Here is a 25,964-nt window from a genome sequence, read left to right on the forward strand (position 1 = left end):
CCATGTGAGCCTCTCCGTAGGGCTACTCCATAGGAGCTCCCTGCCTCAACCCCAGTGGAAGAGATCCTAGAGAGGGAGAGAACCTAAGATGGAAACTGCAGATTTTTATAAATTCATCTCAGAAGTGACATGCCATCACTTCTGCCCTATGTCATTGGCCCACAGACTAACCCTGGTACAGTTTAGGAACTGTCTACACAAGGATATAAATACACAGTGTCAGAGATTATTGGGGTGATCTTGGAGGCTGGCTGCCATAGTTATGATTTAGTGTCAATTAGAAAACAAATCCTATTGTCAGTTTTCTTGTTTGTGCTTTGCTGTAGTTAATTTGACTCATGATATGGCTGCATCATATGTCAATATTCTAGAAATATTTACCAAGTGTCCATTATATGCTTGGCACTGGAATTTTATTTTAAGAACTCCCTGAAAGTCCCATCTGAACCCTGGTAGTCACCTGTCTAAAATCCTTCAGCGAGTTTATATTTTGCTATTTCCTTGCTATGAAATCTGTATTTTAGCATTATGGAAAGAAAAATTTCTGTCTCAAAGGCTTGTGTGCCAGGTGCCCTTCTAAGCACTTTACATTTATTATCTAACTTAATTGTCAAAACAGCCCTATAGTAAGCATTATTTTTCTTATCTTATAGATTAGCTACATGAAGTTTCCCCAGGGCCATATTATTTTTTCTTCTCTTGCTTCTGAGCACACTATTCTTCTGCTTTTTACTTAAAATAATTTGTTCTTTCTTTAGGATTCAACTCAAGCATAATCTCTTCCAAGAAGTTTTCTCTAATGCTCCTAATCTGAGTTAGTTGTCTCTTCTGATTTTCATGGCACCCTGTGTATTCTTTTATTCTGGTACTTAGCACTTTGTATTGCTATTTTTTATTTACTTATCTGTTTTTTTTTTTTTTTTCATTAGACTGTAAACTATAGCATAAAAGTTCAGAACAAAGGCTCTGAAATCAAACAGTTTGGAACTGTGTCCTGGATCCACCACTTATTCATGTGACTGGACAATTTACTCCTTGTCTACCTTTCTTCACTTATAAAATGACATTTAAAAAATAATTACCTTCTTTCTAGAGTTTGTTGTGAGAATTAAATAATATAAGTAATGTGGTTGGTGCTATGTCTGGCATTCAATAAATGTTATCTGTTAAGCTCTTTGAGGGTAGAATTATTGATTGCTTATCATGTGCCATGTATCATACCAAACTTTTTATATAGGTTATTTTATTTTCACAACAACTCTATGTAGTGGGTACTACTATGAATGTGCTATTTCTCTTAGCATCTCTAGATGAATGGATCAGTGAATGAATGATAGATGGAATTGTGGCCAGTGGAACTAATTGTAGGGGTAAACAGCAACCTAGAAACATGGTTAAAAGCATGACAATGGGCAAAGAAAGAGTGAAAGAGACAGTAAGCAAAGGAACGTGACTCCCATACTAGTATAGCAGCTAACGGCACAAGTTTTAGAAACAGGTAGACTTGGGTTTGAATCACTGCTCCATCACTTATCAGCCATATAATATGGGGCAAAATTTATAATTTCTATAAAATACACATATCTACTTTATGGAAGTATTTTGAAGATTAAATGAGATAATATATGTAAAATATTTAGCATAGAACCTAGCATATAGTAGATATTCAATAAATATTAACTAGTACTATTATTAAATTAAGATAATCATGAAGACAGAATTTTGGTAGTGAGGTAGTGAGAGAAATAAAATAGAATCATGAAGTATAAGGTAATGACTTTGAATCATTAATCATAGTTATCGAAATCAGGCATGATAGAAAGATTACGGTTGTTAATCTTCCTTATAATGCAGTATCCTCACCAGTCCACACAACATTTTTGCCCACTGAGTCTGGGATAAAGTTAAAAATTAATCCTCATAAACTAAAGTTAATGAAATGTTTAGAATATTCTGCCTTCTTACCGTATCATCACTTTAGCCCAAATGCTGGGAAAAAGAGAAACAAAAGTCTTCTGTCAGCTATTGAATGTGTTATGATTTAGAGAATTTCTGAGATTCACAGTAGAGTCTGTACTTTTTACATTTGATAGACCTCAAATTTGCCTGAGTTATTAGTGTTCCAGAAAATAGGCTTTGGGGAAGGTTTGAAAGAAGGCCTTTTTGAACCTAAGAAGACAAGAAATTGAACTGTTATCACAATATTGCTATTTAAGAAAGAATATTAAGTCACTTTTCAGAAATTTATATCAGAATTAGAAAAATGCAGAAATATAGTTTATACTTCTTAAGGAGGTGGTGGAGGAGATTAGATAGATACATGCATACATATATACATAAGTCTAAATATTTTTATATGTATATGAGAGAAGTATCAGGAATAGGGTAGGAAGGAGATAGAATAGTAGGATTACATTAGAATCTGCTTAGGAGCTTTTCTTACATGTAGATATTCTCTCTTTTTGGGTATATCAAAATCTTGGGAGTAAAAGGGAAACCTGGCATGCATGTTTAATAAAGCTTCCTTGGGGACTCTGATATATGCTGCCTCCCAAATAAATTACAAGCCATATCAGGAAATAGGAGTTTACAGTATAAAATATAACCGAAAACTAAAGTCAGATGTTCTACAAAATATTAACTATTTTTCCTGAGATAGAAGTGGTTGAAATTTGGGAGATAACTTTTGCTATGTTCTGTGAGGCAAAGAGGAGGGAGGCTAGAGTTGATGAAGACATCTTTCTTTTATGTATGATATTGTCTATGTTGGGCCCTGTTAATTTTCATTTACTTATGTACAAATAGCTAATGCATATTTTTTAACTTTAATGTTTGTTATTTACATGCATAGCCTGATGGGCGCATGATCCAAAGTTTAATTTTTTGGTTGAAATTTAGTATTTGGCTTCATATATGTAAAGATTGGGGTAAGGCGATCTGCCTTGCCTTTCTTCTACTGTGTCAAAGAATTTATGATCAAGGGCTAGAGTCAGTATTAATTATATGATTTTGTTTTAACCAAGAAGAACTTAGTTAAATTTAAAATTGTAGTTGCACTCATAGATAAAGGGTTTTCTTTGTTAAAAGGTAAAAAAGAGACATCTCTTATACTTGCTTAACTTTTCATTTAAAAAATTAATGTATTCATAATAAATAGAAAATGAAAGGAGCTTAAAAAGCAAATTGAACACATAGTTATCAGAGAAAACAATTTTAAAATTATGATTTTAAACTCTCATCTGTATTGCTAAGAATGCCCTATATTGTAATATTCAAGGTTTGCTTATAATTAAAATGTAGGGAAGAAAAAAAGAATCCTGCAGACATTCTAAGGATGACCTAGGCCATTGATAGTCTAAGCTTGAAATTAATCATTAGATTTTCTGAACTCTTATTACACTGGATCTGTTCAGTCTGCTTTAACAAAATACCATAGATTTGGTGGCTTATAAACAACAGAAATGTATTTCTCACAGTTCTGAAAGCTGGGAAGTCCAAGATCAAGTTTCCAGCAGATCTGATATCTGGCGGAGGCCTGTTTCCTGGTTCATAGATGGCACCTTCTTACCATGTCCTCAGACGGTGGAAGGGACAAGGCAGCTCTCTGGGGTCCCTTTTATAAGGGTACTAATCATCCTTTTCATGAGGGATGTGTTGAAACTAAATTGTGCCTGAAGACCCTTATGTTACCTTTACATATCAAATTTCTATTGTATCTGGCAAACCTTTGATTTTAAGGCACTAGGGCAAGAATGACCAACGGGTTTCCAAACGTATAGAAGTAGTAACATGTGCATATCAACAAAAATCACTTGGTAGGAACCCAATACTAGCTAATAAGCCTACTCCTACTGTCTCAGATCTAGTTCTGTTTCAGAATTGGAAGCTTTAAGGATTATGAAATTCTGGGAACTTGGAGTAGGTCCACCTAGAAGTAGAAGCAGCAAAACCCAAAAAACCAATACAATTTTTAATAGTGTTGTTTAATTTTTAAGTGTTATTTACTGGAAAATAAAACTATACCATGTTTAATCACCAAGCAATTTTTAACAAAAAACTTTAGCACTAGGAATAGGTTAAACTTGACACAATTTGCTATCATAGAATTATATATATGGGTAAAGGGTACCAGTTAGATTCCCATTGGCAAAAACCTGGTGATTTTCATTCTGTGGTATAGAGGTCCTAGTTAAGAGGCAGGAATTATTTTAAAATGACTTTAATTTTGATCATTTAATTATAGGATCTATTTATTCACTTGTTTTTAACTTATTCACAAATCTTAGTCATGAGCATTATTAATAGATAATTTGATGCCTTGTCACTTAGCAGTACAAGCATGTTTATTTCTGACTTTTAAACTCGAATTCACCCTTCTTGTGTTTTTCTATTCAGTTGTAACCCCACTCCTTCTACATCTACAAAATTTGGTGAGGCATCTTTGACTTTCATCATATTCAGACATGCTAGCTTCAAGAACTTTCCTATTCCTCTTTTAATGTCTGTTTCTCACATTGTATTAGTTCCTTTTATAGTATTAATTCTTCCTACAGTATGAATTTTATTTTATTTTTTGAAATGGAGTCTTGCTCTGTTGCCCAGGCTGGAGTGCAGTGGCACCATCTCCACTCACTGCAAGCTCTGCCTCCTGGGTTCACGCCATTCTCCTTCCTCAGCCTCCCGAGTAGCTGGGACTACAGGCGCATGCAACCATGCCCGGCTAATTTTTTGTAGAGATGGGGTTTCACTGAGTTAGCCAGGATGGATATAGTATGAGTTTTTATTCATTTTGCAAATATTCATCATAGATATTTTTGTCTTATTTCAGTTAGAACAAGATATTTTTCTTTGGATTCAGAAGGTAACTTTCCTACTGTACTTAGGATAAATTCCACAAAAACTCTTTAACAAGGTTTTTTTCCTGGCTATTAGAAAGGAGGAAGACCCTCACTGAATTGAAGATAGTAATGATGGGTGAGGACTTTGACTTCTGTTAACACCTCATTCAGATAAGTGACTATTTTAGTTTAATTACATGAATTTTGTCATCTCCCTTGGAGCTGCCTCCCAGAGCTGGTATATCAGACATCCTCAAGTAAACCTGGACCCAATTTTAGAAATCTTGGCTAATTTTGAGTTAGGAAGTCCTTTCTTTAAACAATATTTTAAAATTAACAGAACAATCACAAAATATATTTTACATATTGCACTTTTCAAAATACTTTAAATATTTAAAAAAATACCCAACACCACAAAGTAACTTAGTTTAAAATAAAATAAAAATTTTTGAAATCAGACCTAATCAAATTGATATAGCTCTCATTTTCTTTGAAAATTTTGACCAAGATATCAATTAATAAATCCACTTTGAAAGACATTTTAAGACATTTAATTAATAAATCCATTTGAAACACATTTTAAAATGTGTTTGTTCATGTGTATAAAATTATGTCATTGATATAACATTACTATTCCTTTAAACATTGTTATGTTCTTAAAAATATCTCCTCTTAGTCTATAATTTAGCGAAAGGATTACTGTTTTGAAAGACTTAAAAAAATGCTTAGCTATTTTTTAGCTAAGAAAAAAGATTCCTTTTTCAGTAAATGGATAAAGCTGAAAAATAAGAAATTAATAAAATGTTTTAAAGAAAGAGTCATAAATATCTTAATACTTAATTCTAGGAAGCTTCTCTATTCATTTGCTTTTTTATTTTTAAAAAGAAGTTTAAAAGAGTTTTAGTTTTAATATCTATAAACTTCAAATGTTATTCCACACTCAAAAAATATTTCTAATGTATTCAGTCACAGTTTACTAAAATAGCTAAGTTTTCTGATTCATAAAATGAATAATAACACTTAATTTTAAGACTTATTTTGAAGATTAAATGAGGTAATACATTCAAATAAAACCTTTTAAACTGAAAGTACTTTCATTCTTGTGTAAGGAAACCATGAAAGTAAAAGACACATCATTCTATTTTGCCAGTGTATCTTAAATTAACTAGCTTTTATTGTCAGTTTAGTGTTCAGCGCACCAAGGGTACATTTCATACTAAGATTGTGCAAGTGAGAGTAAATGCCTCCTTAAATTTTCCATCTTAGGCACCTCCGTTGCTTTTAGACCTGGCTATGTTTTATATTGCTTATATACATTTTTTTTTCTTTTGGAAAAAAGCTGAAAAACATTTTTGTTGATGACATGCTATTGCTGAAATAAAAACCCAGAACATAGTGATGTGTAGGAAAAAACTCTCTCAAACCATGTTTTTCTTCTGCTCTCATACCACCACAACAGTTGTCAACACAAAAGACTTCTGTGACAAAATGTGTGGGTTTTTTCCCCCACACACTAAGCAGCAGATACCAGCTGGGCATCCTCCAACTCAGTTCTGATACTGTCTACTTGGAGATAGTGTCAGATCCCACTGGTTGGGGACTCAGTGCCCAAGACTGCCCCTCATACCCCCAGACACCATCCTAGGCCTCCAGAACTTCTGACCTACTGGCTTCAAATTGGGGTTCTCACACCACACTCTTTAGGTTCAATTAATTTGCTGGAGCTGCTCACAAAACTCAAGGATACTGGGCACGGTGGCTCAAGCCTGTAATCCCAGCACTTTGGGAGGTCGAGGTGGGCAGATCACTTGAGGCCAGGAGTTCAAGAACAGCCTGGCCAACATGGCAAAACCCCGTCTCCACTAAAAATACAAAAATTATCTGGGTGTGGTGGCATGCCCCTGTAGTCCCAGCTACTCCAGAGGCTGAGGCACGAGAATCACCTAAACCCAGGAGGCAGAGGTTGCAGTGAGCCGAGATTGTGCCACTGCACTCCTGCCTGGGCCGCAGAGCAAGACTGTCTGAAAAAACAAAAAGAAAAAATCAAAGGAAACACACTTACCGGTTTATTACAAAGGATATTGCAAAGGATACAGATGAGGAGATGCGTAGGGTGAGGTATGGGAGCAGGGGTGCAGAGCTTCCATGCCCTCTGGGGGCCACACCCTCCAGAAACCTCCATGTGTTCAGCTATCCAGAAGCTCTCCTAATCCAGTTTTTATGATGTCAGCATTGGGATTTTTATGATGTCAGCACTCCTCCCCTACACTATAGGGCAAAAACCCTCTCTGGGGAGGGTCTTAAAGACACACAATTTACAATGATGGGGGAAAAATTAGAGTCCTGCCTTGGAACAGGTTAAAGGAGGGCAAGAGAAGGTCCAAGGCCTGCCCCTGAGGCCTACCACACCAAACATTATAACAACACAACAGTTTTTATATATTTTCAGTTTTGCATAATATGAAGTTAAAGACTTAGGTAAATTGAGTAAATAGTAGTTTTTTTTTTTTAATTTCACAGATCAATAGAGTTAACTCCTGAGTTATATGCATACAACCCCAAAGTTGTTTGCTGTCTGGAGCTGTGCCTACACCCGCCTGGCATATTCTTGAGACATTGGAGCTAGGAAGTTGGAAATTGATAGAAAATTTTGTCACTTGTAACAGAGCTAAAGCAATATGGATTATGGTGGACCCTATCACTTGGAATACTTTCCTGAAAGCAACACAGGTCATCATTGCCAAATATTTTTAGGACCCCAATTCTGTACTAAGTGCTAGTGATGTGATAGGAAGCCAGACACAATTGAACTAGCTATCTCTATATTAGTGACTTATCCTAAAACAGAGTTTCTATTGTAATTGGTTTACTGTTTCTCTTAGAATATTTAAACGTTTTACCATGGTCTTTCAGATTCTGCATGATCATACAGCAACCTCTTCTTTAGCAACCTCTCCACTATCCCACCCGGGTACTTTAGTTCTGGTGGCCTCTTTCATTTTCTGAAAGAACATCAGTTTCTTAGCATATGATCTTTCATCTTTTGGAAGATCTCTGCCCCTTCTCCTTTCAAAGCACAGGCTCCTTCTCACATTTCAAGACTCAGCGTCCATGTTACCTTCCCAAATCAGCCTTCCTTGAACCCAGCCCATCCACCTGGATCTCCCTGTTTATTCTTCATGAGAGAACCCTGTTCTTTCATAGGATTTTTCTGAATTTGTCATCACATACTTATTTCCTTGTTTGTGTGCCTCTTCTCACCAGACCCTGAGCACCATGTAAGTAGGAACAAAGTATTATTTCAAAGACCCAAGTCTGAAACGGTTTATCTGTTTATACTTAATGGCTAAGGTATACATGTACACGTATTCTATTTGACTAACATTTGAGGTAAAAAACATGGGGGAAAGGAGCAGATAACACATATTTTTAGAGGATTTAGGGTATATATAACTAAGAAGGTTCCCTTTATTTGTTATTTTTTGGGAGGGAATCCTGCTCTGTCACCCAGACTAGAGTACAGTGGCACGATCTCAGCTCACTGCAACCTCTGCCCTCTGGGTTCAAGCGATTCTCCTGCCTCAGCCTCCTGAGTAGCTGGGATTACAGGTGTGTGCCACCATGCCCGGCTAATTTTTATATTTTTAGTGGAGATGGGGTTTCACCATGTTGGCCAGGCTGGTCTCGAACTCCTGATCTCAGGTGATCCACCTGCCTCAGCCTTCCAAGGTGCTGGGATTACAGGCCTGAGCCACCATGCCTGGCCCCATTTTAAATCTTATTCTCACTTTGAGGTGGAGTTAATCTCAGAAAACTTTGAGATTAAGTTATCTTAATATCAACCTTCTCACTTTATTCATTTATTCAACAAATGTTTATTGAGCCCTTACTGTGTGCCAGGTAGTTTTAAACATTGGGGATACTATTGAATAAGATAGACAAAGCCCAAGCCTTCCTGCATCTTGCTTGCTAGTAGAGAGATAATAAATAAGAAAATAAATGAATTTATAACATAACCTCAAGTGGTGATCAATACTATGAAGGAAATAGAGCAGAGGTAGGAGTAGCAAATAAATGGGAATTATGGCTGTCTTAGGCAAGATGTTTAGACAAGGCTTTGCTTAGGAGGTGCTATTTGAGGAGATATGTGAATAATGGAGTGGGGTGAGTCATAGGAAGCATGGTCAAAGAGTATTTTGGGCAGAGGAAACAGCAAGTACAAAAACCCAGAGAAAGGAAGAATTATGCCACAGTCATGGAATAGAAAGATGACCAGGATGGCTGGAGTAAGAAGAGTGTTAGAGCATGAGGTCTGAGAGGTATCAAGGGGCCAGAACTCATGTAGTGTTTTGTAAACCAAGATAAGGCATTTGAATTTATTCTACGTGTGACAGGAAGCTCTTGCAGGGTTTTGAATATGGAGGTGGGTTAGGGAGTAACATATTAGCTCTATGAGGACATCTAGGAGGCAGCAAGAGTAGAAGTATGGAAACCAGTTTGTAGGATGCTTTTGCAGTGGGACAGAAAAGGATAAGAATTGCTTTGACTCTAGCAATGGTACAGGTAATGAAAAGAAGTCAAACTTGGAATATATTTTGAATTTAGAGCCAATATGACTTGCCTGGTGTCTTGGATAAGTATGAGAGAAAGAATAATAATGATGACTCCTTGTCGTTTTTGCTTTGGGCAACTGGATATAAGGAGTGATTTAATGATATGGTAAAGACTAGGGAGAAGCAGTCATTTTTGGGGGGTGGTAGAGGATGATTAAAGTTTATTTTATACGTAGACATCAAGTGAAGATGTTGAGTAAGGTCAAATAGGGCAGATGCTTCTGAAATACTCCTTCAAGGCTATTTAGTATCTGACAAATGGAGCATTGTTACATTTATGGCTCTACTTCCTAGCATAGACATACAACATATACTGGGTGGATGGATGGATAACTAGGCATACAGTCATATGTTTGAGGAAATAGAGTGTTCTTTGTATAATGGCACTCATAGATGTAAATAATCACAACCATAATAATATCAAATATTATATATTACTCTGTGTCAAGCACTGTTCCCAATTCTTAACATTATTAATTCACTTCTCATATACTATGATTTAAGTTACTACTATTATCATTAGTATCTCTGCTCTACAGTTGAGAAGCTTATTGAGGGTCATGTAGCTACAGGTGGCCAGGATTTGAACCCATGTACTGTGGCTCCAGAGTTTGTGCTCCTACCTACTGCACTATAGTTTTCCCATGATCATGACATACTCATCATCATAAACCAATATCTATATATCTGTGTGACCATTTGGTTTGGGGTGATGGAGTGATAAAAGTGATATTTGAATGAAATATGAAGACTATTGGTGAAAAATGCCACCTTAATCCTTGGAAGAGAAATTTACTTTTAGTATAATCCTATTGGGTGAATCTGAAGCACAACTAGGTTTTATCTCATATCTGAAAGGTATCTAAAATATCTAATTAGTGTACTTAAGTCCTATTAATCACACATCTTTGCAAGGTCTCAAGAGTCTCCTAAAATTTCATTGTTTGAGAGAAAAATTGGTAGTAGGCCACTCTTGAATATATGTGGGTTTATACTCATACCATTTTAGTTAAAGATTTTCAATTCATCCATGGCTAGGAAGTATAAAATATTTAGTATAACAGTATGTGTATTAGCTGGAATGAATTTCCTAAGTGTTAATTGTTAGCATTACTTTGCTCAGATGAAAGCCATTATTTATACTGCAGTACCCCTAATGAATATAGGAAAAGATGACTTGTCAACAAAAATTATATGATTGGAGTTGTAGAGTCTGCTTCTTTTTCCAAAGCATACATGCCACCTTCTCTTTTTTCTCCCCCCCATAAAATCCAGCTCCTGTAGGACACCTTTTCTTCTGATGCCTCCATAGGAGACAACTCATGCTCACCATCTCCACCTTTAAGAATTATTTCTGTAGTGAGTCACTATTACAGATAATAACCCATCTCCTGTTGGTCTGCTGGAACTGAAAAAGGGCTGAAAATTGTTAAACTTTTGCAGTGATATGTGTAATGACTATATGATTATCATGCCTCTTTTTATTCACAGCTTATCAAGTACCTACTTGACATGTAGAAAGGAAAAGAGTAAAGTTAAGAAAAGACAGTTTTTTTCTCCTAAAAGTTTAGAGTTGAAAGCGCATCTTTAACACATTCATACATACATCCAAGAAATTCAAATAAAATAATCAAGCCAAATCACTGAAAGCTGAGAAAAGAGTTGAATGTTCAAGTGGCTACTTGAAGTCACTTCATGTGATGTATCATGTAATCCTGCAAAATGAGTGCTGTATTCCTGTTTTTCAAGTAATGAAACTGAGGTTCAGAGAGCAAAACGTTTCATTGCTAGTAAACTTCAAACTAGTAAACAAGAATTTGAGCTTATGTATCTCTAATTCCAGGACCTGTGCTTTTATTGCTAATGGCTTTTTTTAAACTTGTTCTTCATGCTTTTTTTTGTTGAGTGAATTAAGAGCAGGATAAATAAGAAAAATAGTATTTAGTAATGTATTGCTTAGGCATGAGTAACTTCCTATTTGAAAGAACTGTTGCATAATCGCCGTTTTTTTTCTTTCTTTTTAAATTTCTTCTCCCTGCATAGTTTCTGCATCTCCCAGATCGCCTTTTTGTTATTTTGTTTTGGCATATTTATATTAGGGACTTTCTGGAAATATTTGATTGCCACTCATATAAAAGAGTAAATCACTAAAAATTAGTTAGAAACTCTGAGCACCTGGGTGAGGTTTGTGAACTTCACTGTATAGTTATTTGGTAGAGCAATTTCTTAAGAAACCCCCATTGCATATCTTTAGGTTTTTTATCCTGTTACTCAGTACCTCACTGCCCAAAGTACCTGGTATCGCCACTGCCACATCCTTTTGGTGGGTTAAAAGTTTATCTGGTTTGCCTGTTGGCTTTCCTTAATGCTGAGTTCCAATTCAGTTTTTTCTCACCTACTGAGTAGGTTACCATTTGTGTATCTGCCTTCCAAGCTTTCAAAATTTTGTATCTCCAGCCTGGACAACATAGGGAGACCCTGTCTCTACAAAAAAATTTTCAGAAAATTAGCTGGGCACCATGGCGCATTCCTATAGTCCCAGCTACTCAGGAGGCTGCAGTGAGCCATGATTGTGCCACTGTGCTCCAGCACGGGTGACAGAGCAAGACCCTGTCTCTTAAAAAAAAAGTGTTGTATCTGAAAGGTTTATGTCTTTTAAAATAAGTCAGTTTATTGCCGTTTTAGTGGGGTTTTATGAGAGAGAGTTAATGTCTGCATTCAATTTGTCATCTTTAACCAATGTTGTTTATCTTCTGAAGATTCCATTTAATTTAGTTTGTTGTAGTTTTAGTCATCCAGAAGTTTCCAATTTATATGAATTCAGATCTGTTCATATCCTTTGCCCACTTTTGAATGGAGTTGTTTGTTTTTTTCTTGTAAATTTAAGTTCCTTGTAGACTCTGGATGTTAGAACTTTGTCAGATGGATAGATTGCAAAAATTTTCTCCCATTCTGTAGGTTGTCTGTGCACTCTGATGATTTTTTTTTCTGCTGTGCAGAAGCTGTTGAATTTAATTAGATCCCATTGTCAATTTCTGCTTTTGTTGTGATTGCTTTTGGTGTTTTCATCATGAAATCTTTGACCATGCCTATGTCCCGAATGGTATTGCCTAGATTTTCTTCTAGGATTTTTAGAGTTTTCGGTTTTACATTTAAGTCTTTAATTCATCTTGAGTTAATTTTTGTATAAGGTTTAAGGAAGGGGTCTAGTTTCAATTTTCTGCATATGACTAGCCAATTCTCTGAGGACCATTTATTTATTTAATAGGGAATTTATTTAGAACCATTTATTTAATAGGGAATCCTTTCTCCATTGCTTGTTTTTGTCAGGTTTGTCAAAGATCAGATGGTTGTAGGTGTGTGGTCTTATTTCTGAGTCCTCTACTCTGTTCCATTCGTCTGTGTGTCTGCTTTTGTACTAATACCATGCTGTTTTGGTTACTGTAGCCTTGTAGTATAGTTTGAAGTCAGGTAGTATAGTTTGAAGTCAGGTAGTGTGATGTCTCCAGCTTTGTTCTTTTTGCTTAGGATTGTCTTGGATATTTGCGCTCTTTTTTGATTCCATATGAATTTTATGAATTTTGGTTCCATGTGAATTAGTTTTTTCTAATTCTGTGAAGAAAGTCGATGGTAGTTTAATGGGAATAGCATTGAATCTATAAATAACTTTGGGCTGTATGGTCAGTCTTACAATATTGATTCTTTCTATCCATAAGCATGGAATGTTTTTCCATTTGTTTGTGTCCTCTTTGATTTCTTTGAGCAGTGGTTTGTGGTTGTTGAAGAGGCCCTTCACTTCCCTTGTTAGCTGTATTCCTAGGTATTTTATTCATTTTGTAGCAATTGTGAATTGGAGTTCATTCATGATTTGGCTCTTTGCTTGCTTATTGTTGGTGTATAGGAATGCTAGCGATTATTGCACATTGATTTTGTATCTGAGAGTTTGCTGAAGTTGCTTATCAGCTTAAGAATGTTTTGGGTTAAGATGATAATTTGACCTCCTCTCTTCTTATATGAATATATTTGTTTCTTTCTCTTGCCTGATTGCCCTGGCCAGATCTTCCAATACTATGTTGAATAGGATTGGTGAGAGAGAGTATCCTTGTCTTGTGCTGGTTTTCAAGGGGAATGCTTCCAGCTTTTCCCCATTCAGTATTATGTTGGCTGTGGATTTGTCATAGATGGCTCTTTGAGATACATTCCTTGAATACCTAGTTTGTTCAGAGTTTTTAACATTATGTTGAATTTTATCAAAGGCCTCTTCTGCAACCACAGATAATCATGTGGTTTTTGTCTTTAATTCTGTTTATGTGATGAATCACATTTATTGGTTTGCATATGTTGAACCAGCCTTGCATTCTGGGGATGAAGCCAGCTTGATCATGGTAGATAAGCTTTTTGGTGTGTGCTGGATTTGGTTTGCTAGTATTTTATTGTGGATTTTTGCATTGCTGTTCATCAGAGATATTGGCCTGAAGTTTTCTTTTTTTGTTGTATCTCTGTTAGGTTTTGCTATCAGGATGATGCTGGCCTCATAAAATAAGTTAGGGAGGAGTCCCTTCCTTTCAATTTCTTAGAATAGTTTCAGTAGAAATTTGTACCTCTGGTAGAATTCAGTTGTGAATGCATCTGATCCTGGGATTTTTTTTTTTTTTTTTGGTTGGTAGGCTATTTATTACTGCTTCAATTTCAGAACATGTTATTGGTCTACTTAGGGATTTGATTTCTTCCTAGTTCAGTCTTGGGAGGGTGTATGTGTTCAGGAATGTATTCATTTCTTCTAGATTTTTTAGTTTATGTGCATAGAGGTGTTTATAGTATTTTCTGATGGTTGTTTGTATTTCTTTGGGGTAAGGGTGGTATATCCCTTGTCATTTCTGATTGTGTTTATTCCATTCTTCTTTCTTTCCTTCTATATTAGTCTAGCTAGTGGTCTATTTTATTAATTTTTTCAAAAAATAAGCTCCTGGATTCATTGATTTTTTAAGGGTTTTTTGTGTCTCTGTCTCCTTCAGTTCTGCTCTGATCTTGGTTATTTTTTGTCTTCTGCTAGCTTTGGGGTTTGTTTGCTCTTTGAACTGGTTTTAGTATCAATATTGTACTAGCTTCATAAAATGAGATGAGGAATGTTTCTAGTTTTTCCATTCCAGGAAGAAAATCTGAGTAAAAGTGGAATTATCTGTCCCTTGAATGTTTGGTAGAATTTACTGGTAAAACCAAATGAGCTTGATGTTTTATTTATGGGAAGATTTTAAATTATTGATTCAAATTATTTAATAGTTGCAGGACTATGTAAGTTATTTTATTTCTTTTTTATTGAGTTTTGGTAATTTGTATTTTTGTAGTAATTTTCCACTTGGTCTACGTTTTCCAATTTATTGATATAAAATTATTCATAATAATTCCCTATTATCTTTTTAATCTTTGTGATTTTGTCCCATTTTTCATACCTAATACTGCCTATCTATCTCTTTTCTTTATCTTGATCAATCTGACTGGAGATTTATTAGTTATTTCAAAGAACCCATTTTTGGCTTTGTTGACCAAACTGTGTTTTATCTTTGTTTTCAGTTTCATTAAGTTCTGCTCATGTCTTCATTTCTTTCTCTCCACTTTCTTTGTTTTTTTTCTGTCTTTCCTCCTAACTTCTAACTTATTTTCTAATATAAGCGTTGAAGGTTATACATTTTTCTACTTTTTTGTGTGTGGGAAGTACAAAAATTGTCAATTGGGAATTTCGAAGTAGAGAAAAATATTTCATTCTGACTTTTAAATTGCCACTGTCAATTGTGCCTAAAATTCATAGTACTTACCATGTCAAACAATATGATTTTGATATGTGCCTGGGAAAATTATGCTTACTAATGTGGTTTTAATTTCATCATGTTTCATATAGGATTCACCTTTATTTGATCTTATTAAACAATCAAAGGACCGAGAAGGACCAACTGATCACCTTGAATCTGCTTGTCCTCTTAATCTTCCTCTCCAGAATAATCACACTGCAGCAGATATGTAAGCAAAATATATGTTATGTTGACCATTCAAACTGCAAATAGATTTTAAGCATAAGTGCAATGTAACATTCTATAAAGAAACTGTAGGGAATAGAATTTTGAATAAGAATTGTTTCAGTTTTTAAGAAATTAGTAATAAAAGGTACATGACCCAAATAAAGTCATATAAAAGAGTACAGAGTGCTACTGAATCACCTAGGATTTGCATAATGAGAGCAGTTTTCATGGCAGAGTTGGCAGTTTAGGTGGAATAGGATTTCAATGTGGAAACTGGAGAGAATAGAGGAGACAGAGGAGTGTGTTCCAAGAGTCAGAATGGCATTAACTCAAAAATGTCAAAGGAAGCAGAAAACATTTTTCAGAGTGTGCAGGTCAGTCCATTTGGAGTGAAGCATAGGATAAGTGTAGGGAGAAGTATGGGATGTGGACTAACACACAGTTGATTAGTGTGTGCTGGTGATGATGATGGGAAAAGAAAATGTAAACCCAAATGTATCTGAAACAGGTCTCAATCAATGTAGTAGTTTATTTTGCCAAAGTTAAGGACGTGCCCAGGAGAGAGATCTGTGCCTTTCTCCAGTGATGATTTTGAGGGCTCCAATATTTAAATGGGAAAGTCAGTCTGGAGGGGAAAGAAAAAGGGTATGGTAATCCACATGTTGCAAGAGAAAAAGAGCAGGTAGAGGAATCGTCAATTATCTATCCATCTCATGCTGAGTGAATCGACACTTTACATAAGATAAGGTGAACATAGAGTCACTGTCTGTGGAGGTATTTAACCTTTTATCTGTATTTATTTGTGTGGGAACAAAAGGAAAGGCAGTTTCTTGCATGACTCAGATTTCAGCTTAATTTTTTCCTTTTGGCATAGTGAATTGGGGTCCCAAGTGTTTATTTTCCTTTCACAAAAGCAATCACTAACTGTGTGCTGGGCAATGGCCTAAGTACTTAAGATTTATTTTTTCATTTAATCTTCATAACAGCCCATAAGGTAATAGATACTGCTGTCAGCCTGTTAACTATAAAATAGGAATTAGAGAAATAAGATAACTTGCGTAAGGTCAATAGAATTCAAACACAAGCTATCTAATCCCAAAGTCCAGGCTCTTAATTACTCTAACTACATTGCCTTTCACAGAATGTGCCTAATATTTTGTTTCTGTTTAATTCTGTGTAGGAACTGACATTACAGTATTCTGTATTAGTGCAGGGGCCATTTTCCAGAGATGTCATTTTCATGCTAACTTGTACCCAAAGTGTTTCTGGCATATGGAGACCCTGCCTTCATGTATACATTTGTTTCCTAACTAATGCATTGTATAAATAAGTTAAGCCTTGTTTTTTTAAAATTCAAGAAGCAGTCATCTGTAAACTGCCAGGAAGTGGTGTAGGCACTGGGAATACAGAAGTAAGATGGCCTGGGTCCTTCCCCTCATAGAGCTCACATTCTGGAGGAGGAACACAGGCAATGAACAAGTAAACCAAGATGTAAGATGATTTTAGAGTATAATAAGTGCTACAAAGGAAATAAACAGAGTGGTGTGAAAGAGAGAAACGGAGAGGCTGATAGAATGCTTAGTGGCACTTTCCTTTCTCTGATAAAGTGATATTTTGACGTCACACCTGAAGGGCAAGCTGATGCTAGCTAGGCAAAAACCTGCATGATGTGCATTCCAGGCAGAACAAACAGCAAGTGCAGTGGCTGTAGGGCAGATCAAACTTAGTTGGATTTAGGAACAGAAAGAAAGAAATCCTAGTGTGGCTGGGGTATTGGAAGAGGAGAATGGTGCAAGATGAGACTGAAGAGCTAAGCTAGGGTAGATCTTGTAGAGATCTCCACTCTCTAGCTGCTATCTGAAGTACAGGTGGGTTTGGAGGAAAGGGACAGGGCAAGGCAAAAAGCGAGGAAACCAATTTGGAGACTATTTCTGTAGTTCAGATGAGGGATGTAGGTGACTTGGTCTAAGGTATGGTATTAGAAATAGAAATGGAGAGATCTGGGGTGTATTTAGAGATAAATTAATAGGTTTTACATTGGTTTTATGTTGGATTTCAGGAATTTGGAAAATGGAGAAATTAAACATAACCCTAGGTTTTTGACTTAAGACACTAGATGTAATGTGGATCTATTCTTTGAGATGGGAAAATAAATCCAGAGCTCTGCTTTGTTCTTATTAAGTCTGAGATTCGAGTAGTTATATCCGGTAGGTAATTGGAGATTTACACCTAGAACTTCAGAGACTAACTTTGCCCAAGTTAGGCCAGTTTACGATACTGTCAGTGAACTGAATGAAAATCCAAAGTGGATACTAGACCAGACACTGGTCCTTCTAAAATCATTGTGATAATGGGTCGCTTTTCTTAGTGGACTGTTTAATATACTACATGTTGTAGAAACATCCATAGTAAGGTACAAATTCTACTTCCTGTTCTCTTTGTTCTTAAAGTTTGTCTTTAAAAATAAGTTCATTTGCCAGCTACCAAAAGAAAATCAGAAAGTGGATCTAGATTATTCTGTTAAATAGGGGCAGCACAGAACGATAATATTTGTAATATCCCTGCCTTGAGTTATGCCTGACATATTTAGTATGGTGTAAATCTGTCTGAATAATGTTATTTGAAGTATTAATTCATAGAATTCTGTACTGTGTAATTTAGGTGTGTGTAAATCTGTGTGTATAACTGAAATCTTAGATATGAACCATAGTTATCGCTAAAAAAATTTTTAGAAGGAGAATCACAAAAACAAGATAACAGTATTTAATATCAATAAATTGTTTTTTAAGCTGGAATTACCTTATGGTCTCAATACCAATATAATTATTAAAATTGTACATTATACATATATAGCTATTTTTTTCTAATAAGGCAGTAATCCCCAGGAAAAGCCATTTATTAAAATAGAATTAGATATGATGATGACAAGCAGTTTTCCTATTAATATATCTTTCCCAGCTTGCATTTAAATAGTCTGCTATAATACCAATTAAATAGACAAGATGTATCTGGGTGTATAACCTTGAAGTGTATGTATAATCTGTGATTCTTAGCCAACTTGAAATGAAGACTTTTCCTTTAAATATATCTAGGTATCTTTCTCCTGTAAGATCTCCAAAGAAAAAAGGTTCAACTACGCGTGTAAATTCTACTGCAAATGCAGAGACACAAGCAACCTCAGCCTTCCAGACCCAGAAGCCATTGAAATCTACCTCTCTTTCACTGTTTTATAAAAAAGGTTAGTAGATGATTATTTTCAAGAGCATGGACTCTGAAACTAGGCTGACTGGGTTCAAATCATGTTTCTTCTACTTTCTAGGTACATTACTGGGCAAGTCACTTAATATCTCTGTGTCTCAGTTTCCTCATCTATAAAATGGAAATGATAATGTTGCGAGATCTTTCTTGACTATTCAGAGTCGTTTTTCTGGCTGGAAACCTCTGTGACTGGTGGCGCCCTTGATCAATTTTTGCTCAGGCCCACCGGGCTCATTTCAGCCCCTTGGTCTGACAGGCTGCACTCGGCTCACACTACTGGCCTGGGTCCATGCCAGCCAGGAGCAAGTCAGACATGGAACGGAGAGGGGTGTGTGGGCAAGCATGAGATCTGGCCATTGCCCACAGTCAGAAATGCTGGCTGCTGCAGCGGGGCGGGCAGCTCCAGGTGCTGGCACAGGTGCCAGCTCTCTGTGAGGCTGCACCTGGACCAGACACACCACAAGCGGTTTCCACAGCTGGCACTGGGGAACAATAAAATGGCTCCCAGAAGCTTGGAGACGCCAGAAACTACAGGGCCCCAAAGAGGGAGTCACAGCCCTGGCTCAAGGAGCTCCCAATTCTGGGCTCCCCGAAGGGCCGCAGCTCTTCTCTCTTCTTTACCCACAACATGGCGAGCAAGGGGCATGTTTCAGCCCTGTTTGTGTTACAGCCCTTTCAGCCTCGCCATTTGGTGGGTCCTGAGTTCTTGTCCTGCAGCCAGGAAGAATGAGGTACACAGACAAGTGGAGGGTGAGCAAGATGAAGAGGAGATTTATTGAGCAATAGAACAGCTTAGAGAAGACCCACAGTGGGCAGCTCCTCTCTGTAACCACAAAGTCCCGATGAGTGTTCAGCTCCTAGCAGAGAAGGTAGCTCCTCTCTGCAGGCAGGTCGTCCCAACAAGTGTTCAGTTCTCAGCAGAAAAGGTAGCTCCTCTCTGCAGCTGCTCGTCCTGACAAGTGTTCAGCTATCAGTAGAGAGGGTAGTTCCTCGCTGCAGCTAGTTGTCTCTCCATCCTCTGCTCTGCTCTGGCTGAGACTCGGGCTTCTGTGGGCCTCAGCGGGAAGAAAGTGTGCACCGATTGGTACATGGGCGGCCACTAGTGGGCCCAGAAAAGGTACCACAAGTCCTCACTCCTGTCCGTGGGACTGGCAGCGCCCACCCCCAGCCTTCAGGCGCTCCCTGGCCTGAAGGTGGGGCCTCAACAGGGACTCATCCTCTACTGCTCAGGAGCCCATCTGCCTCCTGCCGCCATCCATGCGTCAAGGGGCACCTGTAGGCCAGTGCCAAGCTGCCCTCAGCCCCCGCCTCGGCTTCCCCCCCGTGCTTGTCAGCGCCCAAAGTCTGGAGAGGGCTGAGGCGGCAGGGGGCTGGCGTGTCAGCGCTGCCTTGAGCGTGCGCACATCTGGCTGGGCTGCAGCAGCACCCAGGCTCAGCCCTGACTTTGCTCCGAGATTGGAGTGGGCGCTGGCAGCAGGGAGAAACCAGGCAGTGGGAGCAGGCACTTCTGAGCCTGCGAGGGCGGTGGCGGTTGGGGGGTGCCTTCCCCGGCCCCCAAGTATACAGAGATGCCTGGGTCCACAGCCACGGTTTGGGTAGCTGCAGCTGCACTGGGGAGGGTGGGACTCCTACCTGCTCCCCAGCCCAGAGAGCACAGGGATGCCTGGGTCCGCAGCGGTGGCTTGGGCGGCTGCAGAAGCACTGGGGAGCTCCTGTCCCAACTCGGAAGGGGCGGGGTTCCTGCTTGTCCCCGGCTCCTCCGGGCTTCCTGGAGCGTGCCGCCCCATCCACGCCTCCCTGCTGCAGCAGGTGTGATGTACATACAAAAGTAGTGTGTTGTTGCCTACTGCAGACACATTTCCTGGATATTTTCAGGACATTTAAGAAGGCCAGTAACCAGGTCATGTAGCATTCTCTGAGTGTGTATATATATGGTGGGGTGGGGAGGTTGATTTGAGTGTCTGTGCATGCGTATATACTTCCTAGTGCATATCCACTTGGAGCTCTTTGAAAGACAGTAAAAGGTCATGTTCCTCCATGATAATCTTTTTCCTGATTTTATTCAAGTAAGAATTATGCTGAGCTTTACAGGCGTATTGTCAGATATTATCCTTAAGTTAGAGCAGTGGTTTTCAAAGTGTCGTTCCCAACCAGCAGAATCCACATCACCTGGAAATTGTAGAAATGAGAATTCTGGGGCTCCAGCCTAGACCTGCTCAATCAGAAACTCTTAAGATAGGGCCCTCAAAACCTTGTTTTAACAACCCTCCAGCTAAGTCTGATGTATGCTAAAGTTTAAGACCACTGAGATAAATTGTTAGCTTTAAAAATTTCAAATTACCTCATGCAAGTCGTTGAAAGAGATATATAAAAGGTCTTTATATGATATTTAAAGTAGATGAAGGAAAATTCAATTTTATGGATTCCTTTTTGCCAAATTTGCATTTTCAGTAGTATTTTTTATAAACTAAATAAATTACATATTGCAGTCATTTTACATATAGGTAATCTACAAGTTTACCATTTTTCAACAGAGTATGTTCCATTGGTATTTTATAGAGAAATGTGTGGTTTAATTTTTTTAGGATTGGAAAAATTCATAGACACTGGCAATTATATAATTTTAAAAAATGATTATTCCTCTTTAATATTGATAGTGGGAATGACCAGTGGTGAGTGATTATTAATGGAATTGAAACAAACCCTATTGGGTTTGTCTAATTTTACAGTGTCTTATGACCTTTCCTCCACTACTTCCCACCTCTGTCCCAATTTCATGCCATAATAGTTAATTCAGCAAGTATCATTCTGCCTTATATGTACCTATAACTGTGCTAACACAAGGAATCAATTATTTTTAAGGAAAATAGTGGTAGAAAAATCTTAAACATCACCACTAAAGAACTTATTCATGTAACCAAACACCACCTGTTCCCCCAAACACCTATTTTTTAAAAAAACTCATGCCTACATAATGAAGCCTCCATAAAAACTCAAAAGGACCTGGTTCTGGGAGCTTCTGGATATTTGCCCAACTGGAGGTTCCTGGAGAATAGCGTGCCTGGGGAGGGCAAGGAAAATCCATGCCCCTTCTCACATGCCTTGCCCTCTGCATTTCTTCATCTGTATCCCTTGTAATATGCTTCATAATAAACCAGTAAACATGTTTCTCTGGGGGAAAGAAAAGAGTGATAAAAAAGAGGTTTCTGTTAAAATGCTACTTAACAGCATTATAATTAGAGCAATTTCATGATTTGAAAAAAATCTACTTGTAATTCAAAATGAACAGTAAAAATGACTAATTTTTCTTATTCCCACAGTGTATCGGCTAGCCTATCTCCGGCTAAATACACTTTGTGAACGCCTTCTGTCTGAGCACCCAGAATTAGAACATATCATCTGGACCCTTTTCCAGCACACCCTGCAGAATGAGTATGAACTCATGAGAGACAGGCATTTGGACCAAGTAAGAAAATCAAGCACTTCACCTTCTCTCCTCCCTACTTACTTGTTAACTGATTTCTTTCTTTCTTTCTTTCTTTCTTTCTCTCTCTCTCTTTCTTTCTTTCTTTTTTTTCTTTTCTTTTCTTTTTTGAGATAGAGTCTCACTCTGTTACCCAGGCTGGAGTGCAGTGGCGCAATCTCGGCTCACTGCAACCTCCGCCTCCCAGGTTCAAGTGATTATCCCGCCTCAGCCTCCCAGGTAGCTAGGATTACAGGCGTGTACCACCACACCTTGTTAATTTTTGTATTTTAGTAGAGACAGGTTTTCACCATGTTGGCCAGGCTGGTCTCAAACTCCTGACCTCAGGTGATCCCTCTACCTAAGGCCTCCCAAAGTGTTGGGATTACAGGCATGAGCCACCGCACCCAGCCTTGTTAAGTGATTTCTAAAGAAAATATTAGATTCAAATGAGAAACTAGATCAATTTATTAGACTTAATATATGTTCACTTTTTGGCTACCATTTACATTTTTGTTGTAATTCTTAGAAATTAAAGCTTTAACACTCAAGAGTATATTTTAGTAACTGCTTATTTAATGACACAAAAGATCTTACCTGTAAAAAAAATAGCTGAAGAACCTTCTTATCACTGGCTTTTTCTATGTAGTAGTGAGCTAGATATCATTTTAGTGTGAAAAAAGCATGAGACTTAAGAATCAGTTGATTTAAAACAATACCTATTGAATGAATGAATGAATGAAATCAATTAGTTTACAATGAGAGAATCATTTTTCATCTCCTCCTTTTTCTCTATAAAATAGGTTAATAAGAACAATATACTTTTGGCTGGGTGCAGTGGCTCACGCCTGTAATCCTAGCATTTTGGGAGGCTGAGGTGGGCAGATCGCTTGAGCTCAGGAGTTTGAGACCAGCCTGGGCAACCTGGCAAAACTCTGTCTCTACAAAAAATTTAAAAATTAGCCAGGTGTGGTGACTTGCACCTGTGGTCCCAGCTACTTCGGAGACTGAACTGGGAGGATTTCTTGAGCCCAGGAGGTGGAGGTTGCAAGTGAGCTGAGATCACACCACTGTGCTCCAACCTGGGTAACAGAGCAAGACCTTGTCTCAAAAAAAATTTTGTTAATTAAAAAAATATATACATATATAGTTAATAGCTTTACTGAAATAATTCACACACCATAAAAACCACCCATTTAAAATGTACAATTCAGTGGTTTTTAGTATATTCACAGTTATACAAACATCACCACAATCAATTTTAGAATTTGTATCACACCAGAAAGAAACTCCATACCCTCAAGCAGTCACCCCCTATTCCCCTACCCCCTCAGCCCAAGGCAATACTAATCTATTTTCTCTCTATGGATTTGCCTCTTCTAGACATTTCATATACATGGAATTATATAATATGTGGTCTTTTGTGTATGGCTTCTTTCATTTAGCATAATGTTTTCAAGGTTCATCTGTATTGTAGCTTGTATCAGTACTTCATTCCTTTTCATTGCCAGACAATATTCCATTGTATGGATATATACCACATTATGCTTATCATTCATAAAGTGATAAACATTTGGGTTGTTTCCACTTTTTGGCTATTATGAATAATGTTACTGTGAACATTCATGTACATGTTTTCATTTCTCCTGGGTACATACCTAGGAGTAGAATTGCTAGGTCATATGATAATTCTATGTTAACTTTTTGAGGAATGCCCAGATCATTTTCCAAAGTGGCTATACCATTTTACATGCCTACCAATAATGTATGAGGTTCTAATTTCTCTATATCCTCACCAACTTTTAAATCTTTTTTTTTTAATAATAGCCATCCTAGTGGGTATAAAATGGCATCTCAATGTGGTTTGATTTGCATTTCTCTGATGGCTAGTGATGGTGAGCACCTTTTCATGTGTTTACTGGCCATGTGTATATCTTCTTTAGAGAAATGTCTATCAGACCGTTTGCCCATTTTATTTTATTTTATTTTATTTTTTATTTTTGACACGGAGTCTTGCTCTGTCGCCCAGGCTAGAGTGCAGTGGCACGATCTCAGCTCACGGCAATCTTCGCCTTCTGGGTTCAAGCAATTCTTCTGCCTCAGCCTCCTGAGTAGCTGGGATTACAGGTGTGTGCCACCACGCCTGGCTAATTTCTGTATTTTTAGTAGAGACGGGGTTTCATTATGTTGGTCAGGCTGGTCTTGAACTCCTGACCTTGTGATCCACCTGCCTTGGCCTCCCAAAGTGCTGGGATTACAGGCATGAGCCACCATGCCCAGCCCATTTTGTTTTGAGACATGGTCTTACTCTGTCACCCAGGCTGGAGTGCAGTGGCATGATCACAGCTCACTGCAGCCTCGAATTCCCGGGCTCAAGTGTTCCTCCCACTTCTGCCTCCTGAGTAGCTGGGACTATAGGCACACACCACCACGCCGAGCTAATTTTTGTATTTTTTTGTACAGATAGGGTTTTGCCATGTTGCTCAGGCTGGTCTTGAATGGTTGAGCTCAAGTAAGCCACCCACCTTGGCCTCCCAAAGTGCTAGGATTACAGGCGTGAGCCACCATGCCCAGACTGCTCATTTTTTAATAGAGTTATTTGTCTTGTTATTATTGAACTGTAAGGGGTCATTATGTAGTCTACATACAAGTCGCTTATCACATATATAATTTGAAAATATTTTCTCCCATTCTGTGAGTTGTTTCACTTTCTTGTTAGTGTCCTTTGAAACACAAGTTTTTTATTTTGATGATGTCCAATTTATGTAGTTGTTTTCTTGTTATTGATGCTTTAGTGTCATATCTAAGAAACCAGTGCCAAATCTGAAGTTGTTAAGATTTATCCCTGTTTTCCTCCAAAATGTTTATAGTTGTAGTTCTTACATTTAGATTTTGCTCCATTTTGAGCTAATTTTTTAATATAGTTGAGGTAGGGGTCCAGCTTCATTCTTTTGTTTGTGGATAACTAGTTGTTCCAGCACCATTTTTTGAAGAGTTTTTTTCTCTCTTCATTGACAGTTGTCAAAAAATCAGTTGACTGTAAATATATAAATATTTATTTCTGGACTCTCAGTTCTGTTTCATATGAGATCTACATAAGCTATTCTTATGTCAGGACTACACTGTACACTTGGCTGTAGGATGCCAAGCAAAAATGATTATTTGGCATTCTTGGCAATAGTAGGTAAGAGCAAGAATGTTGCAGAAGCAATGAGTACTTAAATTAGGCTATAAAGTTCATACAAATAAAGAAAATCTGACATTTTAAAGTCACAGGGAATCATTTTCAGATCTTATTTTTGCATTTAAAATATCTTTTATTGAAATGTAATACACATATGTAAAAACCTGTGTATCAAAAGGATACATTCTAACAAAAATTCATCAACTGAGCTTAGTTATATAACCAGCATCCAGATCAAGAAACAAAACATTGTCAGCAACACATAAGACTCTCTTACATGCTCTTCCAGTCACCATAGCCTCCTTGCCACCACCACCAAGTGTGTTCAATATTATTTTATCTAATAGTTTGAAACATTTTCACACCTGGCTTTTTAAAGTGCTAGTTATACAAAATTAACTGATTCTACTTTCAACTTTTCTGGGAAACATTTAAGGGACAAGAGCCAAAGTTAGGGTAATTTACAAACCAGATGATCAGTCCTGAATAATTGAGCCTTGGTGATTTGCATTTTGTTCTTTAAACACACTTTGGGTTAAACACTTCATGTAGACTTTCAAACTGAGCTCAGTATGGAAAGAAATAACTGTAGAA

At 37.5% G+C, this 25,964-nt stretch overlaps 2 protein-coding genes across 26 annotated transcripts in view; one reads left to right on the top strand and one right to left on the bottom strand.

The window, feature by feature from the left end:
- LPAR6 (lysophosphatidic acid receptor 6) overlaps window positions 1-7,051 on the bottom strand; it is an 85,029-nt gene extending 77,978 nt beyond the window's left edge. For 7 of the 15 annotated variants that reach the window (XR_010150686.1, XR_010150683.1, XR_010150684.1 and 4 more), the window contains exon 1: window positions 6,901-7,017. The gene's annotated coding sequence lies outside the window, so the exon portion shown is untranslated. Of the gene's footprint in view, window positions 1-1,965; window positions 2,170-6,900 lie in introns of all 15 variants that reach the window. The other 8 variants (XR_010150690.1, XR_010150691.1, XM_054664917.2 and 5 more) reach the window with 4 other exon arrangements.
- The window catches only part of RB1 (RB transcriptional corepressor 1), a 170,876-nt gene that overhangs the window by 132,724 nt on the left and 12,188 nt on the right, over window positions 1-25,964 (top strand). For all 11 annotated transcript variants that reach the window (XM_509777.6, XM_063792510.1, XM_063792514.1 and 8 more), the window contains 3 exons: window positions 15,348-15,466; window positions 18,558-18,703; window positions 22,044-22,189. In XM_509777.6, coding sequence (XP_509777.3) covers window positions 15,348-15,466; window positions 18,558-18,703; window positions 22,044-22,189 — 411 coding nt within the window. The remainder of the gene's footprint in view (window positions 1-15,347; window positions 15,467-18,557; window positions 18,704-22,043; window positions 22,190-25,964) is intronic.

The sequence above is a fragment of the Pan troglodytes genome, chromosome 14 (genome assembly GCF_028858775.2).
Source record: "Pan troglodytes isolate AG18354 chromosome 14, NHGRI_mPanTro3-v2.0_pri, whole genome shotgun sequence".
Classification (NCBI taxonomy): Eukaryota; Metazoa; Chordata; class Mammalia; order Primates; family Hominidae; genus Pan; species Pan troglodytes.